Consider the following 24,016-nt stretch of genomic DNA (forward strand, 5'->3'; position numbering starts at 1 on the left):
AGTACAGTACTGTCTACTGTAATTGTACATCAATATTATATTGAAATAATGATATACTATTATATGAATGCGCACATAAAATAACATATTTTTATAGGCAAGAATGATGATAAAAAATAATTTATTATATTATCAGATGTATGATATTTAGTGTTATAAAGGAAATGGGCGGGTCTAGCGAATATGAATATGTAAATATGTGGCGCAGTCTACACTGGATTGTTTTGATACTTCTAGTACAGTACTGTGATTGTACATCGATATTATAATAAAATAATATATGAATGCGCACATAAAATTTTTGATGACAAGAAGAATGATAGAAATATGAATGAAATGAATATGTAAATATGCGGTGCAGTCTACACTAAATTGTTTTGATACTTCTAGTACAGTACTGTGATTGGACATCGATATTATAATAAAATGATATATGAATGCGAACATAAAATAAAATTTTTAATGACAAGGATGATAAAAACATAAACGAATATGTAAATATGTGGCGCAGTCTACACTAGATTGTTTTAAAACTTTTAGTACAGTACTGTCTACTGTAATTGTACATCAATACAATATTGAAATAATGATATACTATTATATGAATGCGCACATAAAATAATATATTTTTTATAGGCAAGAAGGATGATAAAAAATAATTTTCTATATTATAAAATGTATGATATTTAGTGTTATGAAGGAAATGGGCGGGTCTAGCAAATATGATTATGTAAATATGTAAATATGCGGAGCAGTCTACACTGGATTGTTTTGATACTTCTAGTACAGTACTGTGATTGTATATCAATATAATAATAAAATAATATATGAATGCGGACATAAAATAAAATTTTTAATGACGAGAACAATGATAGAAATATGAATTAAATGAATATGTAAATATGCGGCACAGTCTACCCTGGATTGTTTTGATACTTCTAGTACAGTACTGTCTACTGTAATTGTACATCGATATTATAAAATTATAAGAAACATATTTTTAAGGACAAGAAGGATGATAAAAAATAATTTATTCTATTATCAGATGCATGATATTTACTATTATGAGGGGAATGGGCGGGTCTAGCGAATATGAATATGCAAATATGCAAATATGCGGCGCGGACTGCCAGGAAGGACTATTTGGGCGCAGGAAGTGGCGGCTGCGAGTGACGGAGCGTCGTCACGGCGACTAGAAGACGGACTCGGCGTTGTCGTCCAGGTTGTACACGTACTTGGTCCTGCCGGAGGCGGGGCTGTGGGCGGAGTCTCGGCCCAGCTGCTCCAGAGTCAGGTTGGAGGAGAAGAGGTCGGTGGGCGTGAGGCCGCCCTCGCCGTTCATGATGTACTTCCTGTAGTTCCTGCGCAGGCACTGCCAGGTGGTGGCGTAGAGCAGGAAGGCGGAGGACTTGAGGGCGATGGCGATGCTGACGTAGAGGTGGCGGTAAGCCACGTTGTCGTACAACATGCACGCCCCCTTCTCGCCGCACACCGAGCTCCAGAACAGGCAGGTGGAGTCGATGCCCAGGCCGAAGATCAGCGGCGGCGGGATGAAGCCTGGGCGGGGGAGGGAGGAGGCGGAGCTTACAGCGCGGAAGACGCAACAACAACAACAACACCACGCCGTTTTTACCGATCAGCCGCAGGAGCAGGAACAAGACGCCCAGAGCGTACGACTTCAGGTCCGGGCTCACCGTCCTGGAGGAAAGAAGCTTCCGGAAGTCAGCGCCTGTGGCTCGTTAGCAGTCATTAGCATTAGCATTCATTTACATTGACATTAGAATTAGTTAACATTGTAATAACTAGCAAGAACAATAATTTACATTAGCAAGCATTAGCATTCATTAGCATTAACATTCATTTACATTGACATTAGCATTAGTTAACATTGTAATAACTAGCATGAACAATGATTTACATTAGCAATCATTAGCTTTAGCATTTGTTAGCATTTACATTGACATTAGCATTAGTTAACATTGTAAGAACTAGCATGAACAATAATTTACATTAGCAATCATTAGCATTAGCATTCATTAGCATTGACATTCATTTACATTGACATTAGCATGAGTTATTATTGTAATAACTAGCATGAACAATAATTTACATTACCAATTGTTAGCATTAGCATTCATTGACATTTACATTGACATTAGCATAAATTAACATTGTAATAACTAGCATGAACACTAATTTACATTAGCAATCATTAGCATTCATTAGCAGTAAAATTCATTTACATTGACATTAGCATAAGTTAACATTGTAATAACTAGCATGAACAATAAATTACATTAGCAATCATTAGCATTAACATTCATTTACATTGACATTAGCATTAGTTGACATAATAACTAGCATGAACAATAATTTATATTAGCAATTAGCTTAAGCATTCATTAGCATTTACATTGACATTAGCATTAGTTAACTTTGTAATAACTAGCATGAACAATAATTTACATTAGCAATCATTAGCATTAGCATTCATTAGCATTAACATTCATTTACATTGACATTAGCATTAGCATGAAACAATAAATGGCATTAGCAATCATTAGCATTAGCATTCATTAGCAATAGCACTCATTAGCATTTACATTAATTTACATTGACATTAGCCTTAGTTAACATTGTAATAACTAGCATGAACAATAATTTACATTAGCAATCATTAGCATTAGAATTCATTAGCATTAACATTCATTTACATTGACATTAGCATTAGCATGAAACAATAAATGGCAGTAGCAATCATTAGCATTAGCATTCATTAGCAATAGCACTCATTAGCATTTACATTCATTTACATTGACATTAGCCTTAGTTAACATTGTAATAACTAGCATGAAACAATCATTTGCATTAGCATTAACATTCATTTACATTGACAATAGCATTAATTAACATTGTAATAACTAGCATGAAACAATAATTTGCATTAGCAATCATTAGCATTAGCATTCATTAGCATTAACATTAATTTACATTGACATTAGCATTAATTAACATTGTAATAACTAGCATGAAAAATAATTTACATTAGCAATCATTAGCATTAGCATTCATTAGCATTAACATTCATTTACATTTACATTAGCATTAATTAACATTGTAATAACTAGCATGAACAATAATTTACATTAGCAATCATTAGCATTAGCATTAATTAGCATTAACATTCATTTACATTGACATTAGCATTAGTTAACATTGTAAGAACTAGCATGAACAATAATTTACATTAGCAATCATTATCATTAGCATTCATTAGCATTAACATTCATTTACATTGACATTAGCATTAGTTAACATTGTAATAACTAGCATGAACAATAATTTACATTAGCAATCATTAGCTTTAGCTATCATTAGCATTTACATTGACATTAGCATTAGTTAACATTGTAATAACTAGCATGAACAATAATTTACATTAGCATTCATTAGTATTTACATTGACATTAGTTAACATTGTAATAACTAGCATGAAGCAATCATTAGCATTAGCATTCATTAGCATTAACATTCATTTACATTTACATTAGCATTAGTTAACATTGTAATAATTAGCATGAACAATAATTTACATTAGCAATCATTAGCATTAATTAGCATTAACATTCATTTACATTTACATTAGCATCAGTTAACATTGTAATAACTAGCATGAACAATAATTTACATTAGCAATCATTAGCATTAGCATTCATTAGCATTTACATTGACATTAGCATTAGTTAACATTGTAATAACTAGCATGAACAATAATTTACATTAGCAATCATTAGCATTAGCATTAATTAGCATTAACATTCATTTACATTTACATTAGCATTAGTTAACATTGTAATAACTAGCATGAACAATAATTTACATTAGCAATCATTAGCTTTAGCATTCATTAGCATTTACATTGACATTAGCATTAGTTAACATTGTAATAACTAGCATGAACAATAATTTACATTAGCAATCATTAGCATTAGCATTCATTAGCATTTGCGTTGACAGCATTCGTTAACATTGTAATAATTAGCATTACCAATAAATAACTAGCAATAATTAGCATTGTCACTCATTAGCATGAGCAATCATTAGCATTAGCATTCAATAGCATTAACTTCCGTCAGTCTACCCCAGGGCAGTTGTGGCTACTGATGTAGCTTACCACCACCAGGTGTGAGTGAATGTTGAGTCCCACTTCTCTGTGAGCGCTTTGAGTGTTTAGAAAAGCGCCATATACAACTAAGTTATAAATAAATATATATATATATTTATAAACATTTATTGAAATTAACATTAGTTAGTATTAGCATTATTTAACATTGTAATATTAGCATTAACAATAAACAACAACAATAATTAGTATTAGCAATAATTAGCATTGGCGCTCATTAGCATGAGTAAAAAGTTGCATGAATTAGCATTAGCACTAATTAGCAGGAGCAATAATTAACGTTAGCAATCATTAGCATTGGCACTCATTAGCATCTGCGATGAGGTAGCGACTTGTCCAGCTGAGATAGCCTCCAGCACCCCCCTGTGTCACCAAAAGGGACAAGCGGTAGGAAATGGATGGAAGGAATGGATTCATTAGCATTAACATTAATTTACATCAGCATTAATTAGCATTAACATTAGTTAACATTGTAATAATTAGCATCAACAATAAAAAACATTAACAATAATTAGCATTAGCAATAATTAGCATTGGAACTCATTAGCATGAGCAAACATTACTCCCATTTAATTATTTTTTTAACTTAATTAATATAATAGTGCACACGCTTTATTGTGTCATTTTTTACAACCAATATTTTTTTAAAGTATTGTGTTTTTATTTTAATTTTTTATTTATTTTTTGTATTTAAAACAAATACCTACAAATAAATAAATATACTATTGTTTTCCAACAAAAATTTCACACAGGAAATAAACAAAACTTAAATAACAAGATGTAAGAAAATAAAAGACTTATCTTTCATCTTTAAACACATTAATATATATTTTAATGTAATTGTAATTAGACTTTTCAGGCATTTATCAACTTTTATTTGTTCTTCTCTTTTAATGTCATCACAATTAATTTCACTCCTATTTAATTAAATATTTTATTTAATTAATATAATGGTGCACACACTTTATTGTGTCATTTTTTTCCAACTAGTATTTTTCTAAAGTATTGTGTTTTTATTTATTCGTTTTATTTTTTTGTATTTAAAATAAATAAATACAAATAAATAAATATACAAATTTTTTTCAACAACAATTTCGCACAAGAAGTAAACAAAACTTAAATAGCAAAATGTGAGAAAATAAAAGACTTATCTTTCATCTTTAAACACATTAATATATATTTTAATATAATTGTAATTAGACTTTTCAGTCATTTATCAACTTTTATTTGCTCTTCTCTTTTAATGTCATCACAATTTAATTTTTTACTCTTCTTTAAATATTTTTCAAATGTAATTAATATAATGGTGCACACGCTTTATTGTGTCATTTTTTTTTCCAACCAATTTTTTTTTAAGAATTGTGTTTTTATTTATTTGTTTTATTTTTTTGTATTTAAAATAAATAAATACAAATAAATAAATAAATATACTAATTTTTTCCAACAACAGTTTCACACAGGAAGTGAACAAAACTGAAATGACAAAATATAAGAAATTAAGATACTTATCTTTATGATTTTATCTTTCATCTTTAAACACATAAATATATATTTTAATGTAATTGTAATTAGACTTTTCAGTCGTTTAAAAAAGAAAAAAAATAGTATAATGTCATCACAATTTGTTTTACTCCTATCTAATTAAATTTTTAATTTAATTAATATAATGGTGCACACGCTTTATTGTGTCATTTTATTCTAACCAATATTTTTTTTTAACTATTGTGTTTTTATCTATTCGTTTTATTTTTTTGTATTTAAAATAAATAAATATATATACTATTGTTTTTCAACAACAATTTCGCACAGGAAGTGAACACATTTTAAAAAGCAAAATGTAAGAAAACAAAAGACTTATCTTTCATCTTTAAACACATTAATATATATTTTAATATAATTGTAATTAGAATTTTCAGTCATTTATCAACTTTTATTTTTTCTTCTCTTTTAATGTCATCACCATTTTTTTTGCTCCTATTTAATTAAATATTTTATTTAATTAAATTAATATAATGGTGCACACGCTTTATTGTGTCATTTTCAGCAAAAATTTCACACAGGAAGTAAACAAAACTTAAATAGCAAAATATAAGAAAATAAAATACTTATCTTTCATCTTTAAACACCTTAATATATATTTTAATATAATTGTAATTAGAATTTTCAGTCATTCAACTTTTATTTTTTCTTCTCTTTTAATGTCATCACAATTTTTTTTACTCCTATTTAATTAAATATTTTATTTAATTAATATAATGGTGCATCATTGTCATTTTTTTCCAACCATTATTTTTTTAAGGTATTGTGTTTTTTATTATTCTTTTTATTTTTTTGTATCTAAAATAAATAAATGAAAATAAATAAATATACTATTGTTTTTCCGCAACGTTTTTCGCAGAGGAAGTGAAGAAAACTTAAATAACAGAAAATAAATAAGAAAATAAAATACTTAATTTTTATCTTTAAACACATAAATATATATTTTAATGTAATTCTAATTAGACTTTTCAGGCGTTTATCCATCCATCAATCCATTTTCTACCACTTATTTCCTTTGGAGTCGCGGGGGGCGCTGATGCCTATCTCAGCTACAATCGGGCGGAAGGCGGTGTACACCCTGGACAAGTCGCTACCTCATCGCAGGGCCAACTGTCAGTCGTTTGTAATTTTTTTATTTCTTCCTCTCTTTTAATCTCATCACAATTTAATTGAATTTAATTTAATGTAATTCTTAGTTTATTTCTGCGTCAATGGGAAGTGATTTATTCAGGCGCTGCCCCGCTAAACAGCTCCCTCTAGTGGCGGGCAGGCGAGCAGCAGGCGGCAGACCTGATGAGGATGATGACGGAGGGCGTCTGCGCCATGGCGCCGATCATGCTGCACAGGCAGATGACGCACAGGAAGGTGAGGAAGGCCTGCTGGCAGCCGGGACTCGGACATTTCCCCGGTAGAGCCACCGCCTCGTCGCCGGTGGCGGAGACGCACGCGCATCCGGTCAGGTTCTGCGCAGACAAAAAAGGTGTGTAAAGGTGTGTTCGTTTGGCGCCCTCCGGTGGCCTGCGCTCGCTGAGGCTTCCGACTCACCGCCTTGGTGCATCCGGCGAAGCAGGCGGAGAGGTAGGTGACGCCGTTGGCGCCGCAGACGGGACTGACGGACGCCGTGTAGCAGTTGCAGCTGCTGATGCAAGGAGACTCCGGACGCTGCCACGAGCGCAGTGTCCTGCGTGGGGGCCAAGGAACATCGTGTCAACAGAACACAACAGAACTTAGCATAGCATAGCATAGCATAGCATAACATAACATAGCATGGCATAGCATAACATAGCATAGAAAAGCATAGCATGACATAGCATAGGGTGTCAATAATTCACAACATTGATTTTGATTCATTATTATTATTGATCAGTGACACTAAATAAAGCAACTTTGTGTAATTAGATCAACTGGCGATGCGCATTAAATGTGTTGTTTTTTTAGGTTGGTCTCTCCAAAGCTTTGGAATAAATTGCAAAATACCTATTCTGTTCTGGGTGTTCATTTAAAATCAGCTTACGTGTCATAAAAAGAACTTGGGATTGACCAGCGACTTAAATTCCCTCGGAGGAACATCTGGTCCAAACGCAACAATAGCATAACATAACATAGCATAACATAATATAGCACAGCATAACATAGCATGACAAAGCATAACATAACATAGCATGACATAGTGTAGCATAGTATAGCATGAAATAGCATAACATAACTTAGCATAGCTTAGCATAGCATAAGATAGCATAACATAGCATGACTTTACATAAAATAGCATAACATAGCATAGCATGACATAGTATGGCATAACAGCATAGCATGACATAGTATAGCATAGGGTGTCAATAATTCACAACATTGATTTTGATTCATTATTATTTTTGATCAGTGACACTAAAAAAAAGCAACTTTGTGTTATTAGATCAACTGGACGATGCGAATTAAATGTGTTGTTTTTTTAGGTTGGTCCCTCCAAAGCTTTGGAATAAATTGCGAAATACCTATTCTGTTCTGGGTGTTCATTTAAAATCAGCTTACGTGTCATAAAAAGAACTTGGGATTGACCAGCAACTTAAATTCCCTCGGAGGAACATCTGGTCCAAACGCAACAATAGCATAGCATAGCATGACATAGTATAGCATAGGGTGTCAATAATTCACAACTTTGTTTTTGATTCATTATTATTGTTGATCAATGACACTTAAGAAAAAACAAAACAAAAAAGGGCCCGCATAGCAACTTTGTGTTATTAGATCAACTGGACGATGCAAATTAAATGTGTAGGGATTGACCAGCAACTTAAATTCCCACGGAGGAACGTCTGGTCCAAACGCAACAATAGCATAACATAACATAGCATAATATAGCATAGCATAACATCATATAGCATAGCATAACATAGCATGACATAGTGTAGCATAGTATAGCATTACATAGCATAACATAATTTAGCATAGCTTATCCATCCATCCATTTTCTACCGCTTATTCCTTTTTGGGGTCGCGGGGGGCGCTGGCGCCTATCTCAGCTACAATCGGGCGGAAGGCGGGGTACACCCTGGAAAAGTCGCCACCTCATCACAGGGCCAACACAGATAGACAGACAACATTCACACACTAGGGACCATTTAGTGTTGCCAATCAACCTATCCCCAGGTGCATGTCTTTGGAGGTGGGAGGGGCCTATCCCCAGGTGCATGTCTTTGGAGGTGGGAGGGGCTTATCCCCAGGTGCATGTCTTTGGAAGTGGGAGGAAGCCGGAGTACCCGGAGGGAACCCACACATTCACGGGGAGAACATGCAAACTCCACACAGAAAGATCCCGAGCCTGGATTTGAACCCAGGACTGCAGGACCTTCGTATTGTGAGGCAGACGCACTAACCCCTCTGCCACCGTGAAGCCCTAGCATAGCTTAGCATATCATAAAATAGCATAACATAGCAGGACTTTACATAAAATAGCATAACATAACAGCATAGCATAACATAAAATAGCATAACATAGCTTAGCATAGCATAACATAGAAAAACATGCATAAGATAAGATAACATAACATAACCCAAACAAGTCACAAGTTTTGCTTATTAACAAATAATTTCTGATCTAGGGTATTGTTTTTTTTTTTAGTTTTTTATTTTAGATTTGTAGTCTTTTAAAAAATGCGTTTTATTGTTTTATTTTTTTTTTATGTATTATTATTATTATTATTATTAGTGTTATGGGATTGTTTGCTTATTCGTTGAAGAACAACATGACGACACAGTGGGTGCACTACCGAGCAGCCGCCAGCAGAGGACGACATTTCCCCTCTGACGAGAGCGGCTGCTGCTGGAGAAGTTCTGCGTAAACAGGAAGTCGTTAGGAGATTCTCAATCGATGAGTCCATCAAATATTATCATAGTAGTATTTTTTTTCTACAAAAATGTCGATTTATGAAAGTAAAACCTACATTTTCTAATTGGCTTGATAATTTAAAAATGATTAAAAATACATAACATGATTTTGTTATTGCAGACATTTTGATAGATTGATTGATTGATACTTTTATTAGTAGATTGCACAGTACAGTACATATTCCGTACAATTGACCACTAAATGGTAACACCCCAATAAGTTTTTCAACTTGTTTAAGTCGGGGTCCACCTTCATCAATTCATTAAAGTGACTTAAATGAGTATTTTTTGGTCTTATCTTATGCGATTTTTTAAAATGATTATTTATTGTTAGAATTTTTGTATTTTATTTGTATTTGCTTTATTTTCTTTCCTTGACATGTTTTGTGAAAGACAGTAATTGCTCAACCTGATGGATGATTGAAATTGTTGAGATTTGTTGAAAGTGCTTTGTTTTTATGTACATTAAGAATATATATTTTCATGTACGTTGTTCGATTAAAAAAAAGTTAATAAAATGATTGATTTTTGAGGACTCTCTGCGATATTTACAATGAATAATTAAAGATACACTAAACAGAAAGCAATTTAAAAGTTACAACAAAATTTGGCTTCAATATAAATGTAACTAAAATCGCGTTATTCACAAATCATTTATACATAATAATAATAATAATAATAATAATAATGAATGAATGACCCCCTTTTTCGGGATCATTCTTTCGTTGTTATTATTATTCTTTCATTAGTAATAATATTATTATGACCATCATTATTATTAAAACTCACTTTATTCATTATTGTTGTTATTATTTATGAGATTGCTACTCTTATTACAATGTCTCTTTATTCATTGTTATTATTAATATCATTATTTTTGTTATCATTTATTATTAATAATATTATTATTACCTCATTAATATTCAATGTCACTTTTTAATGATTATTATTAGTAGTAGTATTGTTATACAATGTGTCTATTCCCTATTATTATTAACATTATTATTATTATTATTAATATTACTTTTTTTTCCAATGTCACTTTGTTCTTTATTATTATTATTGTCATTATTTTTATTATTACAATTAACATTTATATTATTATTATTTACTAGATTTCTACGCTTGTTACAATGTCACTTTATTAATTATTATTATTATTGTTATTATTATTATCATTATTTTTGTTATTTATTATTAATAATATTATTATTACATTATTAATATTCAATGTCACTTTATTAATTATTATTATTAGTAGTAGTATTTTTAGACAATGTCTCTATTCCCTATTATTATTAATATTACTTTTTTTCCAATGTCACTTTGTTCTTTATTATTATTATTGTCATTATTATTATTATTACAATTAACATTTATATGATTATTATTTACTAAATTGCTACGCTTGTTACAATGTCACTTTATCAATTCTTATTATTATTGTCATTATTATTATCACTATTTTTATTATTATTATTATTTATTATATTGCTACTCTTATTACAATGTCACTTTATTCATTATTAATAATAATATTAGTATTTAGAGCACTATTCTTATTTCGATATCACTTTTTTAATTAATGTTAAAATTGTAATTGTAATTCATAAGTCTTTACAAAAATCACTGAAAAATGAATTTACTTATATATTTTTTATTTCGATAATCAGGAAATTCATAATTGAGATAAAAATGCATTGGCCTCTATTGTTATTTAATATTATAATTACCAGCAACATTTTTTACATTTTGATGACATAGATGACATAACTATATATAAAAAAATCAGATGCATGCATGTTGTATTTTTAATAATAAATATATTGTATGAAGATTTACTATAAAAAATACAGTTAAATTATTCGGATTGTCAGGAATTTTTTCATTTTTGACTAATTAAAAAGCATAACTTTAAAAAAAAGACAATTAATTGCAGTCTTTATTTTTACTGTACAAGTGAATTAAAAAAAGAAGAAATATGCATTATTGTACTGTAAACTTTATCAGGAGTTTTAGGAATATTTTTTATTATTTTTTAAAGAATTAAGTGACACATTTTAGATACAAGTCCCATTTTATTATATTATTCATTACCTTGCAAGTAGAATGAAAAAGTATCAGAAATATGTTTTGGCTTCTATTCTTGTACTGTAAACACTTTTGGGATTACCAAGACTTTTTGTATTTAGATGGTAAATTTTGAACAGAAACCCAATTATTATTATTTTTTTAGTTAGACTATTTTTGACTTAACAGTAAAAAAAGAGATACAATTGTGTATTAGCCTCTCTTATGGTACTGTGAAAAGTATTAAAATTAAATCAAGATAAAATCAAAATAAATCTAGTCTTAAACAGAAATACAGAAATTTTGGACTATTATTTTTTAACTATTATTTGCCTTAAAAGTCAAACAAAAGTGAAACATGTATTTGTCTGTATTGTTTTACATTAAACAGTACTGGGAATATCAGGAATATTTTTTTAACTATTTTTAAATAATTAGATGAAGAAGCTAACTATTATTTGTTTTAATTTATCATTCATTATTTCTAAAGAAAAATATTTTTTCTTTTTTTTTTTCTTTTTCAATTATTGTACTGTGAACAGTATTGGGCTTTTTAGCAATATTTGCATTTTAAATTTAAAAAATTATTTAGTTTTTTACTATTTTTGCCTTAAAAGTAAAATAATAATAATAGAAAAATGTATTATCATCAAATATGGTTCACACCAGTTATATTTGTATTTATTGTAACAAATGGTTGACACATTTTAGACACAAACCAATTTTTTAAAAACATTTTTTAAGAGTTTTTTTTTTGCCTGAAAAGCAAAAAAAAAAAAAAAATTTGAAAAACGCATTGGCCTCTATTACTGTACTGTAAATAATAATAATATTATTATTAATAATGATAATAAATAAAGTGACATAGTGGTATTGGGAGTTTCAGAATTTTTTTTCCAATATTCAATTAATTAGATGACAAATTTAAAACAGAAGTTAATTTAAAATAATGTTTGTGTTGTTTACTATTTTTGTTTTAAAAGTAAAAAAAAAAAATGCACTGGCCTCAATTACTGTTTATTTTATTTGTATTCATTTTTTTCAATTATTGTACCGTGAACAGTATTGGGCTTTTCAGCAATATTTGCATTTTAAATGATTTTTTTTTTCTACTATTTTTGCCTTAAAAGTAAAAAAAATAATAATATAAAAATGTATTATCATCAAATATGGTTCACACCAGTTATATTTGTATTTATTGTAATCAAATGGTTGACACATTTTAAACACAAACCTTTTTTTTTTTTTTTTACATTTTTTAATTAAACTATTTTTGCCTGAGAAGTAAAAAATTGGAAAAATGCATTGGCCTCTATTACTGTACTGTAAATAATAATAATATTATTATTAATAATGATAATAAATAAAGTGACATAGTGGTATTGGGAGTTTCAGAATTTTTTTTCCCAATATTTAATGAATTAGATGACAAATTTGAAACAGAAGTTAATTAAAAAAAAACGTTTTTGTTGTTTACTTTTTTTGTTTTAAAAAATTAGAAAAATGCACTGGCCTCAATTATTGTTTATTTTGTTTTTTATTTATTTTTATATATTTTTTCAATTATTGTACCGTCAACAGTATTGAGCTTTTCAGCAATATTTGCATTTTAAATGAATTTTTTTTTAAACTATTTTTGCCTTAAAAGTAAAAAAATAATCATATAAAATGTATTATCATCAAATATGGTTCACACCAGTTATATTTGTATTTATTGTAATCAAATAGTTGACACATTTTAAACACAAACATATTTTTTTTACATTTTTGAATTAAACTGTTTTTGCCTGAAAAGTAAAAAACAACACAAATTGGAAAAATGCATTGGCTTCTATTACTGTACTGTAAATAATAATAATAATATTATTAACAATGATAATAAATAAAGTGACATAGTGGTATTGGGAGTTTCAGAATTTTTTTTCCAATATTTAATGAATTAGATGACAAATTTGTAACAGAAGTTAATTAAAAAAACGTTTTTGTTGTTTACTTTTTTTGTTTAAAAAAATGAGAAAAATGCACTGGCCTCAATTATTGTTTATTTTGTTTGTATTTATTTCAATTTTTTTTCTTCAATTATTGTACCGTCAACAATATTGGGCTTTTCAGCAATATTTGCATTTTAAATGAATTTTTTTTTTTTTTACTATTTTTGCCTTAGAAGTAAAAAAATAATAATATAAAATGTATTATCATCAAATATGGTTCACACCAGTTATATTTGTATTTATTGTAAGTAAACGGTTGACACATTTTAGACAAAAACCTATTTTTTTTTTTTTTACATTTTTTAATTAAACTGTTTTTGCCTGAGAAGTAAAAAAATCACAAATTTGAAAAATGCATCAGCCTCTATTACTGTACTGTAAATAATAATAATATTACTATTAATAATGATAATAAATAAAGTGACATAGTGGTATTGGGAGTTTCAGAATTTTTTCCCCCAATATTTAATTAATTAGATGACAAACTTAAAACAGAAGTTAATTAAAAAAATGTTTTGTTGTTTACTTTTGCAGATATTAGTATCGTTCTAACATGAATACTGGATTGTCGACCCAAAAAAGGAAATTAGGAAACACTGGTAGTCAGGAAGTAGTCCTGTGTTGCGTCCGATACAGTTTTTATACCGGGAATTTTCCAATTTTCTAGTGGGTACAACATTGGTTTGATTTAAAAAAATGAGAAAAATGCACTGGCCTCAATTACTGTTTATTTTATTTTTATTTTATTTTTTTCAATTATTGTACCGTGAACAGTATTGGGCTTTTCAGCAATATTTGCATTTTAAATGATTTTTTATTTTTTTTATCCTTTTACTATTTTTGCCTTGAAAGTAAAAAAAATAATGATATAAAAATGTATTATCATCAAATATGGTTCACACCAGTTATATTTGTATTTATTGTAATCAAATGGTTGACACATTTTAAACACAAACCTATTTTTATTTTTATTTTTTAATTAAACAATTTTTGCCTGAAAAGTAAAAAAAAAACACAAATTTGAAAAATGCATTGGCCTCTATTACTGTACTGTAAATAATAATAATATTATTATTAATAATGATAATAAATAAAGTGACATAGTGGTATTGGGAGTTTCAGAATTTTTTTTCAAATATTCAATTAATTAGATGACAAATTTAAAACAGAAGTTAATTAAAAAAACGTTTTTGTTGTTTACTTTTTCTTTTAAAAAATTAGAAAAATGCACTAGCCTCAATTATTGTTTATTTTATTTTTTATTTTTTTATTTTTTATTTTTTTCAATTATTGTACCGTCAACAGTATTGGGCTTTTCAGCAATATTTGCATTTTAAAAGAATTTTTTTTTTATTACTATTTTTCCCTTAAAAGTAAATAAAATAATGATATAAAAATGTATTATCATCAAATATGGTTCACACCAGTTATATTTGTATTTATTGTAATCAAATGGTTGACACATTTTAAACACAAACCTATTTTTTTTTTACATTTTTTAATTAAACTGTTTTTGCCTGAAAAGTAAAAAACAACACAAATTGGAAAAATGCATTGGCTTCTATTACTGTACTGTAAATAATAATAATAATATTATTAATAATGATAATAAATAAAGTGACATAGTGGTATTGGGAGTTTCAGAATTTTTTTTCCAATATTTAATTAATTAGATGACAAATTTGTAACAGAAGTTAATTAAAAAAACGTTTTTGTTGTTTACTTTTTTTGTTTAAAAAAATGAGAAAAATGCACTGGCCTCAATTATTGTTCATTTTATTTGTATTTATTTTTATTTATTTTTTCAAATATTGTACCGTCAACAATATTGGGCTTTTCAGCAATATTTGCATTTTAAATGAAAATTTTTTTTTTTTACTATTTTGGCCTTAAAAGTAAAAAAATAATAATATAAAATGTATTATCATCAAATATGGTTCACACCAGTTATATTTGTATTTATTGTAAGTAAACGGTTGACACATTTTAGACAAAAACCTATTTTTATTTTTTTTACATTTTTTAATTAAACTGTTTTTGCCTGAGAAGTAAAAAAAACACAAATTGGAAAAATGCATTGGCCTCTATTACTGTACTGTAAATAATAATAATAATATTATTAATAATGATAATAAATAAAGTGACATAGTGGTATTGGGAGTTTCAGAATTGTTTTTCAAATATTCAATTAATTAGATGACAAATTTAAAACAGAAGTTAATTAAAAAAACGTTTTTGTTGTTTACTTTTTTCTTTTAAAAAATTAGAAAAATGCACTGGCCTCAATTATTGTTTATTTTATTTTTTTAAATATTTTTTTTCAATTATTGTACCGTCAACAGTATTGAGCTTTTCAGCAATATTTGCATTTTAAATGAATTTTTTTTTAACTATTTTTGCCTTAAAAGTAAAAAAATAATAATATAAAATGTATTATCATCAAATATGGTTCACACCAGTTATATTTGTATTTATTGTAATCAAATGGTTGACACATTTTAAACACAAACCATTTTTTTGTTATTTTTAATAAAAAATGTTTTGCCTGAAAAGCAAAAAATTAAAAGTAAATAAATAAATAATTTGAAAAATGCATTGGCCTCTATTACTGTACTGTAAATAATAATAATATTATTATTAACAATGATAATAAATAAAGTGACATAGTGGTATTGGGAGTTTCAGAATTTTCCCCCCCAATATTTAATTAATTAGATGACAAATTTAAAACAGAAGTTAATTAAACAAATGTTTTTGTTGTTTACTTTTTTGATTTAAAAAAATTTGAAAACTGCACTGGCCTCAATTATTGTTTATTTTATTTTTATTCATTTTTTTCAATTATTGTACCGTGAACAGTATTGGGCTTTTCAGCAATATTTGCATTTTAAATTATTTTTTTAAATTTTGTTTCTTTTACTAATTTTACCTGGAAAGTATAAAAGATAAGAGAAAAAGTGTTCGTACTCGTTGCTGTAGGCGACGGTCACCCCGGCAACCGGGCCGGTGTCGCAGCCCAGGAAGAGGAAGGAGACGTAGCAGGCGGTGGACACCAGGTTGACCATCATGGCCATCCTCACGGCGCCAAGAGCCGACAGGTTGAGCTTCTTGACCAGCAGGCCGCCCAGGAAGATGCCCAAACACGCGCACGGGATGGCCGTCATTCCTGCACGCACACACACACACACACACACACACACACACACACACACACACACACACGGTGGAGCGCCCGTACCTTCAAAGGTGAGTGGGAGCCCGGAGCCCCGCCTACCTAGCAGCTGATTGGCCGAGGAGGTGGTGAGGTTGAACTGCTGCTCCAGGTATTTGCCCAGGAAGGCAGCGAAGCCGGCGACCACGGCGATCTCCATGCAGGCGGCCAGCGTGATGCAGCTGAACACCGGGTTGGACAGCAGGTGGCGTGTGACCTGGGGGATGACTGCGGCCGGGATTGAAAGGGTCAGTGAGGAGGATGACCGCGGGATTGAAGGTGTCAGTGAGGAGGATGACCGCGGGATTGAAGGTGTCAGTGAGGAGGATGACCGCGGGATTGAAGGTGTCAGTGACCGTGGGATTGAAGGTGTCAGTGTGGAGGATGACCGCGGGATTGAAGGTGTCAGTGAGGAGGATGACCGCGGGATTGAAGGTGTCAGTGAGGAGGATGACCGCGGGATTGAAGGTGTCAGTGAGGAGGATGACCGCGGGATTGAAGGTGTCAGTGAGGAGGATGACCGCGGGATTGAAAGTGTCAGTGATGAGGATGACCGCGGGATTGAAAGTGTCAGTGATGAGGATGACCGCGGGATTGAAGGTGTCAGTGACCGCGGGATTGAAGGTGTCAGTGAGGAGGATGACCGCGGGATTGAAGGTGTCAGTGAGGAGGATGACCGCGGGATTGAAGGTGTCAGTGAGGAGGATGACCGCGGGATTGAAGGTGTCAGTGAGGAGGATGACCGCGGGATTGAAAGTGTCAGTGATGAGGATGACCGCGGGATTGAAAGTGTCAGTGATGAGGATGACCGCGGGATTGAAGGTGTCAGTGAGGAGGATGACCACAGGATAGAAGGTGTCAGTGAGGAGGATGACCGCGGGATGGAAGGTGTCAGTGACCGCGGGATGGAAGGTGTCAGTGATGAGGATGACCGCGGGATGGAAAGTGTCAGTGATGAGGATGACCGCGGGATTGAAGGTGTCAGTGTGGAGGATGACCGCGGGATTGAAGGTGTCAGTGAGGAGGATGACCGCGGGATTGAAGGTGTCATTGAGGAGGATGACCGCGGGATTGAAGGTGTCAGTGTGGAGGATGACCGCGGGATGGAAGGTGTCAGTGAGGAGGATGACCGCGGGATTGAAGGTGTCAGTGACCGTGGGATTGAAGGTGTCAGTGTGGAGGATGACCGCGGGATTGAAGGTGTCAGTGACCGTGGGATTGAAGGTGTCAGTGTGGAGGATGACCGCGGGATTGAAGGTGTCAGTGTGGAGGATGACCGCGGGATGGAAGGTGTCAGTGTGGAGGATGACCGCGGGATTGAAGGTGTCAGTGACCGTGGGATTGAAGGTGTCAGTGTGGAGGATGACCGCGGGATTGAAGGTGTCAGTGAGGAGGATGACCGCGGGATTGAAGGTGTCAGTGTGGAGGATGACCGCGGGATTGAAGGTGTCAGTGAGGAGGATGACCGCGGGATGGAAGGTGTCAGTGAGGAGGATGACCGTGGGATTGAAGGTGTCAGTGAGGAGGATGACCACAGGATTGAAGGTGTCAGTGTGGAGGATGACCGCGGGATTGAAGGTGTCAGTGAGGAGGATGACCGTGGGATGGAAGGTGTCAGTGAGGAGGATGACCGTGGGATTGAAGGTGTCAGTGAGGAGGATGACCACAGGATTGAAGGTGTCAGTGTGGAGGATGACCGCGGGATTGAAGGTGTCAGTGAGGAGGATGACCGCGGGATTGAAGGTGTCATTGAGGAGGATGACCGCGGGATTGAAGGTGTCAGTGAGGAGGATGACCGTGGGATTGAAGGTGTCAGTGTGGAGGATGACCGCGGGATTGAAAGTGTCAGTGAGGAGGATGACCGCGGGATTGAAGGTGTCAGTGTGGAGGATGACCGTGGGATTGAAGGTGTCAGTGAGGAGGATGACCGCGGGATTGAAGGTGTCAGTGTGGAGGATGACCGCGGGATTGAAGGTGTCAGTGTGGAGGATGACCGCGGGATTGAAGGTGTCAGTGAGGAGGATGACCGCGGGATTGAAGGTGTCAGTGACCGTGGGATTGAAGGTGTCAGTGAGGAGGATGACCGCGGGATTGAAGGTGTCAGTGAGGAGGATGACCGCGGGATTGAAGGTGTCAGTGAGGAGGATGACCGCAGGATTGAAGGTGTCAGTGTGGAGGATGACCGCGGGATTGAAGGTGTCAGTGAGGAGGATGACCGCGGGATTGAAGGTGTCATTGAGGAGGATGACCGCGGGATGGAAGGTGTCAGTGAGGAGGATGACCGCGGGATTGAAGGTGTCAGTGAGGAGGATGACCGCGGGATTGAAGGTGTCAGTGAGGAGGATGACCGCGGGATTGAAGGTGTCAGTGAGGAGGATGACCGCGGGATTGAAGGTGTCAGTGAGGAGGATGACCGCGGGATTGAAGGTGTCAGTGTGGAGGATGACCGCGGGATTGAAGGTGTCAGTGAGGAGGATGACCGCGGGATTGAAGGTGTCAGTGAGGAGGATGACCGCGGGATTGAAGGTGTCATTGAGGAGGATGACCGCGGGATTGAAGGTGTCAGTGATGAGGATGACCGCGGGATTGAAGGTGTCAGTGACCGTGGGATTGAAGGTGTCAGTGATGAGGATGACCGCGGGATTGAAGGTGTCAGTGAGGAGGATGACCGCGGGATTGAAGGTGTCAGTGAGGAGGATGACCGCGGGATTGAAGGTGTCAGTGTGGAGGATGACCGCGGGATTGAAGGTGTCAGTGAGGAGGATGACCGCGGGATTGACGGTGTCAGTGAGGAGGATGACCGCGGGATTGAAGGTGTCAGTGAGGAGGATGACCGCGGGATTGAAGGTGTCAGTGAGGAGGATGACCGCGGGATTGAAGGTGTCATTGAGGAGGATGACCGCGGGATTGAAGGTGTCAGTGACCGTGGGATTGAAGGTGTCAGTGAGGAGGATGACCGCGGGATTGAAGGTGTCAGTGACCGCGGGATTGAAGGTGTCAGTGAGGAGGATGACCGCGGGATTGAAGGTGTCAGTGTGGAGGATGACCGCGGGATTGAAGGTGTCAGTGAGGAGGATGACCGTGGGATTGAAGGTGTCAGTGAGGAGGATGACCGCGGGATTGAAGGTGTCAGTGACCGTGGGATTGAAGGTGTCAGTGTGGAGGATGACCGCGGGATTGAAGGTGTCAGTGAGGAGGATGACCGCGGGATTGAAGGTGTCAGTGAGGAGGATGACCGCGGGATGGAACGTGTCAGTGAGGAGGATGACCGCGGGATTGAAGGTGTCAGTGAGGAGGATGACCGCGGGATTGAAGGTGTCAGTGACCGTGGGATTGAAGGTGTCAGTGAGGAGGATGACCGCGGGATTGAAGGTGTCAGTGTGGAGGATGACCGCGGGATTGAAGGTGTCAGTGACCGTGGGATTGAAGGTGTCAGTGAGGAGGATGACCGCGGGATTGAAGGTGTCAGTGTGGAGGATGACCGCGGGATTGAAGGTGTCAGTGACCGTGGGATTGAAGGTGTCAGTGAGGAGGATGACCGCGGAATTGAAGGTGTCAGTGACCGTGGGATTGAAGGTGTCAGTGAGGAGGATGACCGCGGGATTGAAGGTGTCAGTGTGGAGGATGACCGCGGGATTGAAGGTGTCAGTGAGGAGGATGACCGTGGGATTGAAGGTGTCAGTGAGGAGGATGACCGCGGGATTGAAGGTGTCAGTGACCGTGGGATTGAAGGTGTCAGTGTGGAGGATGACCGCGGGATTGAAGGTGTCAGTGAGGAGGATGACCGCGGGATTGAAGGTGTCAGTGAGGAGGATGACCGCGGGATGGAACGTGTCAGTGAGGAGGATGACCGCGGGATTGAAGGTGTCAGTGAGGAGGATGACCGCGGGATTGAAGGTGTCAGTGACCGTGGGATTGAAGGTGTCAGTGAGGAGGATGACCGCGGGATTGAAGGTGTCAGTGAGGAGGATGACCGCGGGATTGAAGGTGTCAGTGAGGAGGATGACCGCGGGATTGAAGGTGTCAGTGAGGAGGATGACCGCGGGATTGAAGGTGTCATTGAGGAGGATGACCGCGGGATTGAAGGTGTCAGTGAGGAGGATGACCGCGGGAGGGAAGGTGTCAGTGAGGAGGATGACCGCGGGATTGAAGGTGTCAGTGAGGAGGATGACCGCGGGATGGAAGGTGTCAGTGAGGAGGATGACCGCGGGATTGAAGGTGTCAGTGAGGAGGATGACCGCGGGATTGAAGGTGTCAGTGACCGTGGGATTGAAGGTGTCAGTGAGGAGGATGACCGCGGGATGGAAGGTGTCAGTGAGGAGGATGACCGCGGGATGGAAGGGGATGCTCACCTCTCAGGTGCTGGCACACCGACAGGCCGCTGTTGATGTCGAAGCCGTGGACGCCCTTGGAGGCCTGGTAGTCCAGACTGAGGGGCGAGGGCAACATGGCCTGCTCGCTCTCGCCGTCCAGGACCTGCTGGTCCAGGTCCAGGTCCTGAGGGAAGCCGAACATGAAGAGGGCCGCCAGGAAGAGTAAGGCACCGCACAGGAGGAAGCCCCCCCACCACGCCCCGATCCAGCGAGGGTCTTCTGGGGTGATGTCCAGCGTACCTTCAACACAACATCCCAACATCTCACTCTGCTAGTCTTATCTTGCAGATTGATGCTCTTATTACTACGTCTCTTTGTTCATTATTATCATTAGTACAATTCATTTGAATACTATTCATGTATTATTATTATCAATGATAATTTTATTACCATCATTATTTTTCAATTTTACTTTAGTCATTATTATTATTATTATTTATGGGATTGCTACTCCTATTACAATGTCTCTTTATTCATTGTTATTATTATTATAATTTTTGTTATCATTTATTAGTAATATTATTATTTAATCATTAATATTCAATGTCACTTTATTGATTATTATTATTAGTAGTACAATTAATATTTCTAGTATTCATGTATTATTATTATCAATAATAATATTATTACCATCATTATTTTTCAATGTGACTTTAGTCATTATTATTATCATTATTATTATCATTATTATTATTATTTATGAGATTGCTACTATTGTTACAATGTCTCTTTATTCATTGTTATTATTATTATCATTATTTTTGTTAGCATTTATTAATAATAATATTGTTATTACATCATTAATATTCACTGTCACTTTATTAATCATTATTATTAGTAGTAGTATTGTTATACAATGTCTCTATTCTCTATTATTATTAACATTATTATCATTAATATTGATATTATTATTTTTTTCCAATGTCACTTTGTTCTTTATTATTATTATTGTCATTATTAATAATATTATTACTATTAACATTTCTATTATTATTATATACTAGATTGCTACACTTGTTACAATGTCACTTTATTAATTATTACTATTATTATGATTATTATCACTATTTTAATTATTATTATTATTTATTATATTGCTACTCTTATTACAATGTCACTTTATTCTTTATTAATAATAATATTACTAGTATTTAGAGCACTATTCTTATTTTGATATCACCTTTTTAATTAAAATATTATTATTATTATGATTTATCAGATTGTTATTCCTATTGGAATGTTATTAGTTATTTATTGATTGCTAATTTTATTACAATGTCACTTGGATGGATGATTTATTAATATTATTATTTAATAATGTTATTGTTATTAATTATTGTAATACCATGTCACAGATCAGAAATTATATCATTACAAGACTTCATCAAAGTACTGTACTTGTGTGTCTTTTTAAATTCAGTCATTTATTATTATTATTATTTAATATTTTTATTTATTTTAAAAACATATATTTTCTTTACTTTTATTTATTGTCCCCATGCACTTCTTTTCTTTTTATGATTATTTAAAGATGAAAACAAATTAATTACATTTCAATTTGTGTTTATTTCATTCTTATGTTTACACATTTATTCCCATTTTATTATTATTTACTTTTTAAAACTTTTAATTTTACCTTCAATAATATTCTTATTATTATTAACAATTTACTTAATCATTTTTATTACTTAAAGCACTTGCTTAATAGTGTCATTTTTTCCCCAACCAATGTTTTTTTTAACTATTGTGTTTTTATGTATTCATTTTATTTAATAAAAAAAATGTTTAAAATAAATAAATACAAAAAAATAAATAAATACATAACCAGCGCCCCCCGCGACCCCGAAAGGGAATAAGCGGTAGAAAATGGATGGATGGATAAATATTTTTCAACAATAATTTTGCACAGGAAGTGAACAAGACTTAAATGACAAAATGTAAGAAAAAAAAATACTATTGAACTGTAACCTATGATAATGATATGAATGAATGATGTATATGATATTAATAATAATAAATAGTTGTTGAAAAGTAAACATATCTTGATATAAAAGTCAGACTTTGACAAGACTGCAATGTCTTCCTTCCAGGATGGCGTCGGTGTGATGAGAAGTGAGGAAGAGGAGGAGGAGCGTGAACTCACTGGTGTCGATGAAGAAGGCGTCCACGTAGACTTTGGTACAGACGGAGCCCAGGATGAAGCCACAGGCCGGCCCAAACACTAACGTGGAAAATAAAATCCCTGCAAGACAGAGAAGAGGCCACCTCAAGCACTTCACTTGTCTGACAGCAGAGGGCGCCACTCAAACAACTAGTGAGAGGACAATAACATGTAGAACAACTAGTGAGTGGCCTGCATGTTGGCAATAACATGTAGAACAACTAGTGAGTGGCCTGCATGTTGGCAATAACATGTAGAACAACTAGTGAGTGGCCTGCATGTTGGCAATAACATGTAGAACAACTAGTGAGTGGCCTGCATGTTGGCAATAACATGTAGAACAACTAGTGAGTGGCCTGCATGTTGGCAATAACATGTAGAACAACTAGTGAGTGGCCTGCATGTTGGCAATAACATGTAGAACAACTAGTGAGTGGCCTGCATGTTGGCAATAACATGTAGAACCACTAGTGAGTGGCCTGCATGTTGGCAATAACATGTAGAACAACTAGTGAGTGGCCTGCATGTTGACAATAACCTGTAGAACAACTAGTGAGTGGCCTGCATGTTGGCAATAACATGTAGAACAACTAGTGAGTGGCC

General features: G+C 34.1%; 1 protein-coding gene across 1 annotated transcript in view; it reads right to left on the reverse strand.

Moving 5' to 3' along the window:
* Window positions 1-1,014: 1,014 nt before the first annotated feature.
* The window catches only part of LOC133546873 (solute carrier organic anion transporter family member 3A1-like), a 77,297-nt gene continuing 54,295 nt past the window's right edge, over window positions 1,015-24,016 (reverse strand). The window contains exons 3-10 of the mRNA XM_061892727.1: window positions 23,396-23,494; window positions 21,232-21,492; window positions 16,943-17,107; window positions 16,636-16,834; window positions 7,268-7,403; window positions 7,013-7,185; window positions 1,634-1,698; window positions 1,015-1,557 (exon numbers count right to left, since the gene is read on the reverse strand). Of these exons, the coding sequence (XP_061748711.1) occupies window positions 1,193-1,557; window positions 1,634-1,698; window positions 7,013-7,185; window positions 7,268-7,403; window positions 16,636-16,834; window positions 16,943-17,107; window positions 21,232-21,492; window positions 23,396-23,494 (1,463 nt within the window). The 3' untranslated portion in view covers window positions 1,015-1,192. The remainder of the gene's footprint in view (window positions 1,558-1,633; window positions 1,699-7,012; window positions 7,186-7,267; window positions 7,404-16,635; window positions 16,835-16,942; window positions 17,108-21,231; window positions 21,493-23,395; window positions 23,495-24,016) is intronic.

The sequence above is a fragment of the Nerophis ophidion genome, linkage group LG02, assembly GCF_033978795.1.
Source record: "Nerophis ophidion isolate RoL-2023_Sa linkage group LG02, RoL_Noph_v1.0, whole genome shotgun sequence".
Taxonomy (NCBI): domain Eukaryota; kingdom Metazoa; phylum Chordata; class Actinopteri; order Syngnathiformes; family Syngnathidae; genus Nerophis; species Nerophis ophidion.